General features: G+C 47.8%; 2 protein-coding genes across 2 annotated transcripts in view; both read left to right on the forward strand.

The window, feature by feature from the left end:
- The first annotated feature begins 1,107 nt into the window (after positions 1 to 1,107).
- LOC115912784 (protocadherin-8-like) lies at positions 1,108 to 2,337 on the forward strand. Its single transcript, XM_030964513.1, is given in 2 exon segments — positions 1,108 to 1,279; positions 1,282 to 2,337. Coding segments are annotated over 2 exon segments (1,146 nt in total). The 5' UTR covers positions 1,108 to 1,189.
- Positions 1,948 to 13,989, forward strand: part of LOC115901079 (neural-cadherin-like) — a 55,458-nt gene continuing 43,416 nt past the window's right edge. The window contains exon 1 of the mRNA XM_030943397.1: positions 1,948 to 2,200. The gene's annotated coding sequence lies outside the window, so the exon portion shown is untranslated. The remainder of the gene's footprint in view (positions 2,201 to 13,989) is intronic.

Raw genomic sequence — 13,989 nt, forward strand, 5'->3', positions numbered from 1 at the left:
CACAGCTGGCAACAAACACCCCTGCCTTCCTAACAACCTTCTGGTAAAACTAGCGAGCCTGTTTGAAGCAGGAAGAGGGAGCATTTCTAATGGAAGAACGCCTAACACCGTTTGACCAGCTGGATGTGGAGACTCCACAAAAGGCTGTTCCTGAGCTGTTACCATCACCGTGTGAAGGGAGATACTCTTGTTTATTAACAGGAAGATGCTGCTGCTTGGAGTGATGAGAAAATGAGTACTGTTTGGTTTGATGAGCAGTGTTTGACACTGGAGTGGTCTGGCTTGTATTCATACTCCCATTGATCACAGACTAACCAGAGTGATGAGTTTCATGCCCAGATTGTTTTATGCATATTTAGTGGGACTGATGTGTTTGCTCAGTACGTTCAGAAGGACCATTTCAGTCGTGCTCTCTACAACAGCATGTTATTGTCCCAAAAATATTGCATCTTTCCTGAAGGAGCAGCAACCTGAATGTGTACTTCTGAGAAGCTGTGCTTCCAAGACAGACCCAGCTTATGACAGAGGAGCATGTCTGCTGAGTGACAACTACTCTTATGATTCAAGTGTCCCAAGGTCCTCTCTCCTTCACGCAATAGTGTTTTTTTCCTGTTTCTTTTATGGTGGTTCTTGTAGCTTGGCTGAATGGATTTTTTCATACAGCCTCAGGAGAGGGGGGGAGATTGCCCGTTATTCCCCAGGTCACCTCTCCAGGAAGTGCAGCTCATCCTGTGTCCGGTCAGCTTGCAGAGGACCTGGAGGGAGCAGCTGGATGCATGTGGTGGTTTGACCCCTGTTGAATGCCAGGCACCCACCAAAGCGGCTCTCTCACTCACCTCTGCAACTGGCAGAGGAGAGAAAATACAACAAAAAGTTCACGTGTCGAAACAGGGACAGGGAGAGATCATTCACAGATGACCGTCACGGGCAATGTGAAATAGGGGAAGATGAGGCATCTGCCAAGCAACATTGTGCGCTTTGACACAGAATAGGGGAAGGTGAGGAATTCGCGCCTCAGTGATGTGCGCTTTGCCGCGGGCGGGCTCCCCGCTCGACCAGGCGGGGCGGGCTCGGTCCGTCCCCGCCCACGGCCGTGAGTGGCCGCGGGACGGGCCCGTGCTGCCCGTGCCGTGTGTGCCCGCGGCGGGAGCAGCGCAGAGCCGGGCTGCGCTCCGCTCCGCTCGGCGGGATGGGCAGGGCGCGGCGGAGCGGCTGCGGGCTGCTCCCGCTCCTGCTGCTGCTGCCGCTGCTCGCCGGGGCGGCGGGGCCGGGGTGCGGCGGGTCCCCCGCCTGTTGCGCTTCTCCGGGCAGGTGCCCGAGAACAGCCCGGCGGGGACGCGGGTGCGGGGTTTGCGGGTGCCGCTGCGGAGCCTGCTGGGCCCCGGGGAGCCGGCCGGGGAGTGGGCGCTGGAAGGCGAAGGCGCCTCCCGCTTCTCCCTGCAGCGGCGGCCGGGCGGCGGCGGGGGGCTGCTGCTTCTCCGCACCGCCGAGCCCCTGGACCGGGAGGCGCAGCCCGAGTACGGGCTCCGGCTGCGGCGGCGGGCGGAACGGTCCCCCCGGGAGGCGCTGCTGCGGGTCCGGGTCCTGGACCGGAACGACCACCGGCCCCGGCTGCCGCCGGCGCGGCCGCTGGAGGTGGACGAGCTGGTGCCGCTGGGCACGGAGGTGGCCCGGCTCCGCGCCTCGGACGGCGACGAGGGCGCCAACGCGCGCCTCACCTACCGGCCCTGGCCGCCGGGCGCCGGCAGCCGCCTGCTCTTCGTGGTGCCCCGCAGCGGGCAGGTGCTGACCGTGGGCTCGCTGCTGGGGCTGCGCCGGCTCCGCCTCTGCGTGGCGGCTCTGGACCACGGGCGGCCGCGGCCGCTGCGCAGCCCCGCGCGGTGCCTGCGCCTGGCCGTGCGCGGGCGGGGGGCGGCGGGCGGCGCGGGGCGGCGGCGGGAGCCGCGCTCGCTGCAGCCGCCGGGGGCCGGGGCCCGGCGCTACACGGCCCGCCTGCCCCCCGGGGCCCGGGTGGGCGACACCGTCTTCACCGTCCCGAGGAGCCGAGAGCGGGCGGCGGGCGGCTGGTTCGAGCTGGCCGCTCCCGGTGCCACCCCCGTGGGGATCGACAGGACGTCGGGGCGGCTCTACCTGCGGCGGGAGCTGCGAGCGGGCGGCCGGGCGGAGGTGCTGGTCAAGGTGCACCGCGGCGGCGGAGGAGGTAGCGGTCCGGGAGGGGACGGCGAGGGTGGCCGGGATGGGGCCGGTTCTCCCCGCGGCGCTGCCGCGAGTGGGTCGGGATGGCCGCAGAAGGAACGGATGGGCACGAAGGGCTGCCCCGAAGGAGCGGGATGCTGACCAGGCGCGGCCGTGCCGGGCATTTGCTATTCGGGGAGGTGAAGCCGCGGTGATGCTGCCCTCCGTGGGGCGCGCAGAGTCTCAGGCAGCTGCGGGAGCTCGGAGGGTGGCGTGGGAATGTGCCAGCTCTTTCCCGGTACCGCCCGCAGAGCTTCGGCCTCTTGCCTTTGAAGGAGCAGCTGGAAATGAAGGGAATGGTGTTTTGCTTATGTTGTCTTGTAAGGAATTGTTGTCACAGTAGGTTCACTTTTGTGGGACCAGAGGCGTCGGCTCAGGGATTAACAAGCAGTTAGGGCCCGGTAAAGAAGGGGCCGCGCCACAACAGACAGCTGGTTTCATAGCGGGGGCAGCCAGCAGGGAGCCTCTCCTGCCGCTCTGGTTCTGCTGGAAGGAGCTGGGAAGGAAGAGGTGACGCTGTCCCGGGTGTGGGGACTCACAGACGTGCCACCCTGAACCGCACGGAATGATGCTGGGAGTCAGCCGCAGCGCTGGAGAGCAGCGCACGGGAAGGGAAAGGACTCGTTACAAAAGAGATGTCAACGAGTCTAGAACAAGAAAAAGAAAAATAAATCTGAATCAGGAATCCTAGGAGTTGGTGTAGAGAACTAAATGGAGATACTCTAGTTATACCTATATGTCAAGAGTTCATATACTGTTGTGTACAGTTTTCCTAGTAGGACAGCAAAGAGATTGGCTAGACTTGATAAACTTCTTCAATCGCATTAAGCCTCAGGTGTGTTATGGTTGCAAGAGCCATCCCTTCCATGCATTGCTTTCATCTTAGAGTAAGATTTAGAGTGTAAGTGCAGCTCAGGTCGCTAGTAATGCAACTGGTTATCATTTGCTTGGGTTTATTTCGTATTGTTTGTCTTTTTTCTTCAATGCTTGCAACTAAAAGAGGGAATATTTACCAATTTACATCAATGAATTTTACAGTCTAGTGCTCAGGAAATGTGAAACATGGAGCTGGGAGGAATATAAATGTGTTGCAGCATGCTGGGGACTGTGATCTTCACCAGACTGCTGTGTGCAATCTGCGAGTCCAGAGCTGCTGCCTCAGCAACTTACTCTTGCAGAAATGGGATGTGTTGTGCAAGCGACAGACATTTAACATTAGAAAAACTCTGCACAGTATTTCCAGCTACTAACTTTAAGCAAATCACCTGATGTTTGAAGTAGAACTTCCCATTCAAGCTAAAGATGGAGCTGGAATGGGGACACACAGCTTGACTGTCTTGCTAATTTATAATGAAAGCAAATAACCTTGTGAACAGTGTTCAACATATGATTGTGTTGTCCTCTCCAATCTGGTGGTGCACATCATGTTTTTACCACTGTCTGTGTGCTAATAATGTATTGACAACAGATGAGCCTCAGGGAAAAGGAATTCAATGATCAAGTGGGACAAGGTCATTTAGGCACTCCTTTAAGCTACTTTGAAAATCAAAACTCTCTCATAACTTTGTACAACAACAAACTTGGGATATTTTTCTGTCTGCTTATTTTACACAAGTATGATGAAATGGTGAAAGGATTTGAGCATCCATTTTTTTAATCTGAAGAGACCTGGTGAACTGCCAAAAGTCAAACAGAATTGACTTTGGTCTGCTCCTCATTTGTCCTCACGTCTCTTAGTAAATGTAATTAAAAATCACTCACAAAGCAATCAATATTATGGAACATGTGCCAAACTTTTAATAACCTCTTTAATTGAAAAACAAAGCTATCAGACCTTTATTAATTTCCATCTCTTATGTAAAAAACATGAATGGACTTGGGCATTTCACAGGTGCTGCTGCTCCAGGGAGGTGTGTGTCTTGGGGTTTTGGATGCTTTTGCCTTTTTTTTTTCCCAAGAAAAGAACAGCTTTTAAAAAAATAAGCTTTAAAAAAATTAAACAGTATGTCACATAGTAACTTAGAGCACAGTTTCCTGCAACAGCAGTCCTGGGAAGATAAGGTATTTCTATGTGCAGTTGAAATACTGAAATAAAGCTGAATGCAGAGTACAAAAACCTTCTGAATCTTCCCAGTGCTCAGTAGCACACACAGCAGTGATAGGGAGGGGGCTGCCATCTGTTTTGTGGGGACCCTGTAGCAAGCACTGTGAAAACACAGCTGTTCTCCCACTGAATATACACGTGGTACGTGGACTGTGCATGGTAAAGATGTTGGCACAACTTCTGTGGCTTGTCTTATTTACCTCCACAGAGCAGTTTGCATCTTCTTTGAGAATCTGGCAGCCTCCATCTGTCTGTCAAACCCTTGCTGTTTTGGGTTCTGTGCATGGGTAGTTATGGATTGGATCTGGAGTTTAAACAAGAAGTCCCATCCTCCTAGATTGCTTTCTTCAATTCACCATTGTTTACGCTTTCAGGGCCCAAAGCTGCAATGGTGTCCTTGGCTCTCAGGCTGGAAAAGGATTTTTTTTGTCTAACTAAACTGTGAGGAGAATTTGCTAACACTTTATATGAAGTTCACAGTTACACATTAAAGCAGTACAGAATCTGAAAAACATGAAAGCTAAATCTTAAGGCGTCAATACAAAGGTATGAGTTGCAGACCCAACATTTCTCATCCAGATTTTCTTTTGGGACATTTCACATCCTGGAAACAGCAACTGCACCATCAGAACAGTGTGTGGCCAGAGCATGGAAAGCTGGGGGTGGTGAGGAAGAGTTGAAGCTCCCTTTCTCTCCCATGCCTGCCTCTGTTCATGCACACCTACAAGTACTTACACAGGTTTTCATCCTGCTCATACCAACTTACACAGTGTGGGATGTGCAGATGCTCTTTCCTCTTCTGCCCCCTCAGCTGCCCTCTCTGATGCTGACAATAGGTACTGGTGCACACTGTGTAGAATTTGGAGGTTTAGGACTTTGTCTATCATGCTTCATACCCCTGTTCTCCAACTCTAGAAGACTTTTAGTTCTCTCTTTGGTTTGGTTTGGGGGCATTTCTGGTGGTTTGGCTTTGGGTTTTTTTGGGGTTTTTTTTTGGTTTTTTTTTGTTTTGTTTTGTTTTGTTTTGGGTTTTGTTTGTTTGGTTTGGTTTTTTGTTTCTTTAAACTTAAGAGCCTGTCACAAAGGGCTTACAGAGTGCACGCTGCCTTGGCTTGGAGCAGTGAGCCCCAGTGGGAGATGCCCATGTTCCTGCACACACTCACACTGCAGATACACCCCACTTGCTCTCTAACTGAAAACAACTGTGTAAGAAGTCACTCCATTATCTACAGAGGGTAGTTTTGTTTGGCAACAGTAGGAACTCAAGAAAAGCATGGCAAGACAAATCTCTTCCCCTCCCATGTGTGTGCAGTGCTCTGAGAGGTTAAAGGGTCAGTGTTAGCAGCCCCTTGACTCTGGGATGCCTCAAGACATCGGAGAGGGGTGAACACCAGCAGGTAGTTTTAGACTGAAGTGAGTAAAACAGTTGCAACTGTTCAGTATTTTCCTGGCTTTGGAGGTGAGATGGACACCTCATTCCCTGCTCTCTTTCAGGTGGGATAGCAACTGTTTACTACTGTAAGTGAATTCCAAGGAGATGGATCTTAAATCTGACTGAGGAGGCTGTAGCATAGTGCAGTTCCTTCAGTGCAGTGTCTTATGGTAGAATATGAGCAGTGCTGAACTCTAAGGACTCACTGGAAGCAAACTGCATTTTAAAAAGGCTTCTGTCAGATCTTGACATTCCTGTAAATACTGCACATGGAAAGAATATGTGGTTTGAGTCCCTTCTACTTTCTTAGGAAACTTCCATCAGGATGCCTACTGGGAAGAGAAACCTTTCAATCCATGTAGTACAGCTTTTGTAAAAGCTAACAAGTAATTAATGTATGTTGCTGGCTGTGATATCAAAACAAGACGTAGCTTAGGTTTGGGGATCTTTTTTATTTTTTCTTTTTTCAACAGAGCCAGAAATGTCCCACTGCTTCCTGGCACCTCCTGACATTTTTAGAAAATAAGTCTCACTCCAGAAACAGAAACTTGACTTGATCAGGTATTGAGGTCACATTATATGTTTATTTTTTTCTTTTTCCTGAGGATCAGAGGAGTGTTTCCTCCTGGTATCAGACTGATTAAAACCATCTGTGGATGCCATTAGTGTGCCTCCAAATAATCAGGTACCAACAGAAAAAGCTTGCTTCACTTAATCCATGAAACCACTTTAATGGCCAGGGCTCACTGGATGAAAGAGCAAGCTCTGGGATGAAGGTTATTACTTTACCATGTCTGCAAATATCTTTGGAAAAACCTTGCTGTTAAAAAAAACCAAGTAAACATACATACATAATGATCCAGAGGCTAAAATTGGTCTTAAGAATGTCTGACAAAGTCATTCATTTTGAGGAGCCTACAAAAAGCTTAGAAGTGGAGAGGTAAATGTAAAGCTTATGTTACAAGTATTCGTGTAAGTTACACAAGCTATTTAAATGATGAGAAAACCTCTATCATAACAAATTTGAGAGAAAAGCAGTGGGAAACCTTAAAAATAGAGCATTCAGCCCTTTATTCTTAAGATTAGCATATTGAATCCTTTTATACAGGCTATGATTTAGTATTTCTGAGTTTCATTACATTTCAACAGCAGGAAGGCATTTAAAAATCTGGTTTTAGACCCAGATCAAAGCTGCACCATGCCAGAAAGAGCCCTGCATGCTCCTGGTGCTGTCTCACACGCCAGGAGCCCTGTGCAGGGCCCAGCAGTGTTTGATTTTCATTTACTGGCAGGAGCCAGCTGACCTGGGGCTGCCTTTACACACCTGCCTTACACATGGGAGGCCCAAAATTCACACCGACCACGTTTGCACAGCAGTGTATTCATGTTAGCTCCCCATGGCAGATGTGCACAAAGCTTCTTTGGGACCATGGCTGAAGTGGAATTGAGCCTCCTCCTGCTGGTGTGTCCCCAGTGGGCTTGCAAAGCTCTGTCCTCCCCGAGGGCAGTGCCTTCACAGCTGCTGTTCTGGGGCAGGCACTGGGGGCTCCTTGCTGCAGCAGTCACAGCTTGGCTGCTGCCGTACTGCAGGCTGAGCACTGGGGCTGGCCTGATGCTGGAAACTGCCCAGAAGTTAAGAAAATGTTCAAGCAGAAAGTTTAAGAAAAGCCTTTAAAAACCTGACCTGACGAAACAGGCTGATGGAAGGGACTTGGAATTCTGCTTCTGCCATGAATGTTGCTGATGGAATGCCCTAGAAGCAGTGCTGGATGACAAAGTGAGGAGCCATTGGTTGCTATGGGTGGAATCCCCGTGCGGCATAGACACTGCTCTGGGAGGGAGAAGCAGCAAAGTGTCAAGGGCCATGCCTGTGCAAGAGGATCTGTTTAGAAATCTAGAATAAAAGGAGAACTGGAAGGTAATCTAGCACCTTTATCTTCTCATTTCCGAGGCACAGCAGAGCAGGCAGCAGAGCTCCTTTGGGGGCTGCTGCTCCAAGCAGCCCTGTGAGTGCTGCTGGGTCTGGGCTGCTCCTCACAGCTGCACCCAGGGGGGTTAAAGGGGTAAAGCTAACATTGCAAAGCTTTTTGGCTTCTTTTTGTACATAGCAAACACATTTGCTGTCCTAAAATGATTGTATTTTGCTGGTGGCATGAACTTTTTAAGTGTTTGGAAAGAAGTTAATAGACTTCAAGTATGGTCATAGGAATAGCTCTTACTGCATGAAGCCTTAGCAAGCAGCTTTTTATTTTAAAAATGTTTGAAAAACCTTCAGGGAGAAGAGACTTAACTATGTTAAAGGACAACTGATGAATGCCTGTAGTTTTTCCACAGGAAAACTGAACATCAAAGCAGAATGATTCCTAACCACTGAAGCAATCAGACTCTGCTACAGCCTCTCAGGAACAAAATTTTTTTTTATGTCCCACACAAAATACTTTAAACTTAATAAGTGCCACTTCAATGAGGAAGAGAAAGTGCTGTGCTGGGTAGGATGACAAGAAGACATGATTGTAGCTGTGTCTTACTGCACTTTCCTTCTTTAAAAGCCATAAAGAAATCCCCCAAATGCCCTCTGTGCTGCTGACTCCTCAGCTGCTCTTACTACATTGGTGTGATCTGACTTCTTCATCAACTGATGTGCCTGCAAATAATTAATTTTTTATAGTATTTAATAACATTTTTACTGAGGATTAGTCAGCTGTCAACATAGCAAACTGTAATAAAAACTTGATTTATGTGGAATTCTGCTATATGGAAGCTTTTGAGATCCTGTAAATTGTTGTGCCTCCTACTTTCTCTGTGGTGCTGTGTTTCTGATTCTCCTGATGGTGTGGTAAGGAGCAGCTCTTGGCAGATACAGTGGATTTAACGGTTGAGGCAGAAATGCTACTTCTATAATCACAGGTGTTAGAGGGCTTCAGAGCTTTCCTCTGGAAACAGACAACAAAATTCAAACAGATTTGAAAAACTGGAGGAGGACACCAGAGGCAAGATGATGTGATAGCACTAAAAATCCAATGGATTTTGAAGGCCTGTTCCTATAACTGCCTGCAGCTCTTCCTGTGGTGTACAGTCATCTGCCTGAGGAAATGATCTTTGCTGCCTGACAAATGCTGTGGCTCTCAGACAGCCCATGTGATAGAGGTACCCACTGTAGCTGTGCAGTCACACAGAAAGGGAAAAACTGGCTGAAGATTTTCCTTTGCTGTCCGTGTGTGCAGTGGCACCTGCAGTTGCCTTTCAGCCTGATGCTCCCACTGGGTGAGTCCAGAGGTAGTGCTGGGAAAAGCAAGACCTTGCCTCCTAAACTGGGTGAGGATGTGTGTACACAGAAAATGTGTCCCAGTGCTGGTGTCTATTAAGAAATATGCAATAGATATAATGCAAAATGATCTCTGCAGGCTGCTTTTTCAAGCTTGCTGTTGTGGTTAACTGAGGAGAGGAAATGGAAAGCTTTAGCTGAGGCAGTTGGCACAGTCCCACTGCCCAGGTGTGCTGTGGCTGTGGGCTCTTTATCCCCAGGCTGCTGCAGGGGTTTGGGAACTTCCAAGGGAATAGAGAGTCCTATTTCCAGAACTGATGGTGAGGGTGTTACCTTGCCTGCAGGACACAGTACTCACTGCTTGGTCCAACATGAGTCCAGTCAGTGCCCTAGGATGTTGCAAAGGAATGTGTTACTCCTGGGCATTGTACCCAAACCTTAGGAGTACTTGTGAGACACCAAATCTGTTAATTAATGAAAGCATCACACCCAGGAATCTCTCATCAGTGTTTGAGGTGGAGCTGACCCAGCATGTTCATGACAGCAGACTAGCTGGACTAAAGGTGCTCCCATACAACTTTTCTTAAGGGAGTTGGGGAAAAGAAATTCATAAAAGTAAGCCTTCATTTTTGAGGGGGAGATCAGTGTTGTGAAGGCTGTCCCCACTGTGAGAGCTGCTTCATGCCCCTGCACTTCTCCCAGGGGGGGTGACAGCACATGCTGGGGCAGAGGCACGAGCATCATAGGTGCTGCTGACTGGATTAGTCCTCAAGACCAAGTTCAAGCTGCTTTCTCTTCTCCTTTATCTCATACCTTTATTGGGGATGCTCCTCTTCTGGCCAGCTGCTGATGTTCAAGCTTGGAGGAATAATTTAAAAGCCCCACCACCAGATTTAAAAGCCCCTTGGGCAGGAGAGAGTGGCACAGTGGACAGCATGAATGTGGAAATATCACTAATGATATCATTAAATTCAGGGGGGAAAAAGCATTTCTGAAAGTGATGATGAACTCTGGTTAAAGATCAAGTACTGCCACAAGAAATTTTGGTTTAAGTTGAAATATGCCCAAGTAGATTATGCCTATGGTCCTGAAGATGACAAGGGAGGGTTTAGCATTTAACCATTTCTCAGGTGTAGATTTCCTGGCCATGGTTCCATGATGAGCCAAAGCTCCTGATGTCCTGCCCTGCGCTGAGGACTCGTGCTGTGGCCTGACAGCACAGTGGGGCTTTCTAGGCATCCCACCTTGGGGTTCTGTGTCAGCCTGGGCACTGCAGACGCTTCTTCACATACCACACTCTCTCTTTTCAAGTCAAATGATTCTTTTTGCCTGAGGGGATAGAAATAAAACATAAACTACCATTTTTTATGCACACTTTTTAGTTTTCAATTTTCCAGCATTAGTCCCTTCAAACCCACATCAGTCAGTGCAGCTCTAATTCTAATTCTAATTCTTCTCTTCTCTTCTCTTCTCTTCTCTTCTCTTCTCTTCTCTTCTCTTCTCTTCTCTTCTCTTCTCTTCTCTTCTCTTCTCTTCTCTTCTCTTCTCTTCCTCTTTCTCTTTCTCTTCTTTTCTCTTCTCTTCTCTTCTTCTGGTGAGGGAGCAAACGAAATGATCAAAGGAGTGAAATTGATACAGGCTTGCAAGAATAGCCACTTGCAGTTTCAAAACCCTTTCCAGTTCTTTCTTTGCTTTCATATTATTGTCCAAGGAAGGGGTGGGTGTATGTGCTCTGATCTGCTGAATCGTGTTTAGCCCTCCAAGACACAAACTTAGCATCTCCATTTCTCCCACTCTTGCACTTGCTACATCCTAACATTTTACTTAAGGTGCTCTTAACTGGTGATTGATTGGCATCCCTTTTGTTTCCATATGTTTTTTAGATGTAAGCAGGAGGTACAGCTGAAGCCTTGGGGATATACCAGTATCTCCAGGAAAATCAGCACTCCTTAGTGTTCTCTTCCAGACTGATCTTACCAAGACTCTTTCCAATGTGTAGTGCAGAGGCCAGGCCATCCTGTTGATAGTCTGGTTTCCTGATTATTTCCTTCCTTGCAGTGGATAATTCATATTGACAAAATTGGGTGAACTGCAGCATCACTGGGTGATGTTGCATTCTGATTTAATAGGATGATGTGGTTGTGTCAGGAACAAAATAAACCACTATTGATTTCAGAGGCCTGATCTGTTAATGCCTTTGCAGCTATGACAGTTGAAAACTCAGTGCATTCCTGGGGAAAAACTCTACTTTGTCAAGGCTGGTTTTGTTTCACTGACTTGTTTCAAGACAGTGATAATTTTATACAGTATCTGATTGCCATGTGTCTGTAACACCTTAAAATCCTTGATTTTCTCACACCTGGTGGGTGTGCAAAGGGGAGTGACCAGAACAGAAATGTCCCTACTCATAGTGCTGCTTCTGAACAGCTCTTTCTGCATGATAGGGGAAATTAGGGTTAATTAGTGCTGTTTGACTGACCTCCTGTTAGTCTCCAGACCATGGTCAACACTGCTTTTTTACGGTTTTGGACTTCAATTGGTAAAATCTGCTCTTTGTAACTATATTTTCTTCCACTTATGCCTTGCTAGAATTAGAGCTCTGATCTATATAGATATACCTGGACTGTATTGTCAGCATTCTTGCAGGTTACTTCAATTTAAATTTTGTTTACTTGCATGGAGAAAACAGCCTTAAGTCTGAAAATCTGAAATAAATGCTGAGGGCCTGAAGGAGTGAGCCGGGTCTCAGCTGCAGAAAGATATTCCACCCTATAGCTGAAGTTTATTACCCCTGCTGCTGTACTGCAGCCCTCCAGGTTTGGCTTCATCCCATGGTTTTCCTTTCATGTATGGTGCTGGATGTTTCTAGACTGCCATCCACTCCTTTTCTCACTTCTTACCCTTAAGCAAACAGCAAAGATAAAACACAAAGTCCAAAGAATGTTTATGTTAGAAGTTCCTTGAAGCTGCAGGGGAATCAGTGACATGTGGACATATATGCCTCAAAAATCAATGAGATGCAAAAGCTGAAGGACAGGGAGATTATTGTGTGATGGAAAGGATTTAACAGTCTTGCTGGTTCTGTGCCCCTGCCTAGGGGCAGGTTTTGTCACAACAAAGTGATTGCCAGCAGATATTTGTCTGGTCAGGTCTTAACGATCTCGATGGTGGAGGCTGTCTTACCTCTCTGGCCACTGTCAAGGGCTCCAATGTCCTTACAATTAAAAACATGCTGAGGGATGCCGTGCCCAACATCTAATGCCAGTCTTTTCCTTCAGAATGAGAGCTAGTTATTTTTTGGTTTGCAGGTTACAGAACAGCTGACTGACTTCATACCTTAGTCCTCAAGCCTCTTATATCACTGCTTGCATGTCTCTTGCAGTCTCCTGAAAATCTCCAGGTCTTTTCACCTCTCTTGAAGGGCTTTCTTTCTGGTTATGCTCTTGGCTTTTCTCTGGACACTTGCCAGCTGGTCCATGTCTTTCTGGAAATCCAACCCCTAGAACTTTAGTTCACTGGATTGCCCAGGGAGGTTTTGGAGTCTCCTTCCTTGGAGATATTCAGAAGCCTTGTGGATGTTTTTCTGAGCAGCCAGCTCTAGGTAGCCCAGCTTGAGCTGAGTGGTTGGACCAGATGACCTCCAGAGGCCCTGCCACCCTCACCCATCCCATCAGTCTGTGATCTGAGGCTTTGCTAAGTGTCACAGTTTTACCAAGGTCCAGTGAGGGCTGAACATGAGCCACCATGTGCCCAGGTGGCCAAGAAGGCCAGTGGCATCCTGGCCTGTGTCAGCAATGGTGCGGCCAGCAGAACCAGAGCAGGGATTGTCCCTCTGTACTCGGCAATGGTGAGGCCACACCTCGAGAGCTGTGTCCAGTTCTGGGCCCCATAGCACAAGAAGGACATTGAGGGGCTGGAGTGTGTCCAGAGAAGGGCAGCAGAGCTGGTGGAGGGGCTGGAGCACAAGTCCTGCGAGGGGTGGCTGAGGGAGCTGGGGGTGTTTAGCCTGGAGAAAAGGAGGCTCAGGGGTGATTTTATTGCTCTCTGCAATGCCTGAAAGGAGGCTGTAGCCAGGAGTGGCTTGGTCTCCTCTCCCGAGTAACAAGTGGTAGCACAAGAGGAAATGGCCCCAGGTTGTGCCAGGGGAGGGTTAGATTCAATATTAGGGGAAAAATTTCTCACAGAAAGGGATGCCAAGCATTAGAACAGGCTGTTCTGGGAAGTGGTGGAGTCACCATCCTGGAGGTATTTGAAAGACATGTGGATGTGGAATTTAGGGACATGGTTTCATGGAATTGTAGAATTCTTAAGGTTCAAAAAGACCTTTAAAATTATCAAGTCTGACTGTCAACCTAGCACCAGCACCATGTTCACCATTAAATCATGTCCTCAAGTGCCATGTGCACATGCTTTTTCAACAGTTCCAGGGATAGTGAGTCCCAGGTTTAGTTGTGAAGTTGGCAGTACCAGGTTAATGGTTGGACTTGATGATATTAGAGTCTTTTCCAGCCTAAATTCTTCTATGTTTCTGTTTAAATACACCTTTCATAGAGAGGGAAGGTGATGTGTTTGTAAAAGTCCAGAAAATTATGGTTAATTTGAGCAACACAAATATTTTCTCTGACATGCTGTCCTGAACTCAGTGAAATTTGTTCCCTTGTCTGTCTTTTTTGAAACATAAATCTCTGTTTTACTGCTGACTTTTGGTGGGTTTTATTATACCTACAGCAGGATTAGGACCTCATTATTGATTGGTACTTAACATTTGGATCACCTACATGGAGCAATATTAAGAATAATCTGTATCATTGCAATTTTTGAAATCATTCTCTAAGTGTCACTATACGGGAAAAATATTTGACTAGATATTCAATCTCTGCAGAAATTAAAACTGCCTGAATTAGACCAATAAATGAACAAAAATATCTTTAATTCTCATGCCTACAAGTTTTC

Source organism: Camarhynchus parvulus, chromosome 2, assembly GCF_901933205.1.
Source record: "Camarhynchus parvulus chromosome 2, STF_HiC, whole genome shotgun sequence".
NCBI lineage: Eukaryota > Metazoa > Chordata > Aves > Passeriformes > Thraupidae > Camarhynchus > Camarhynchus parvulus.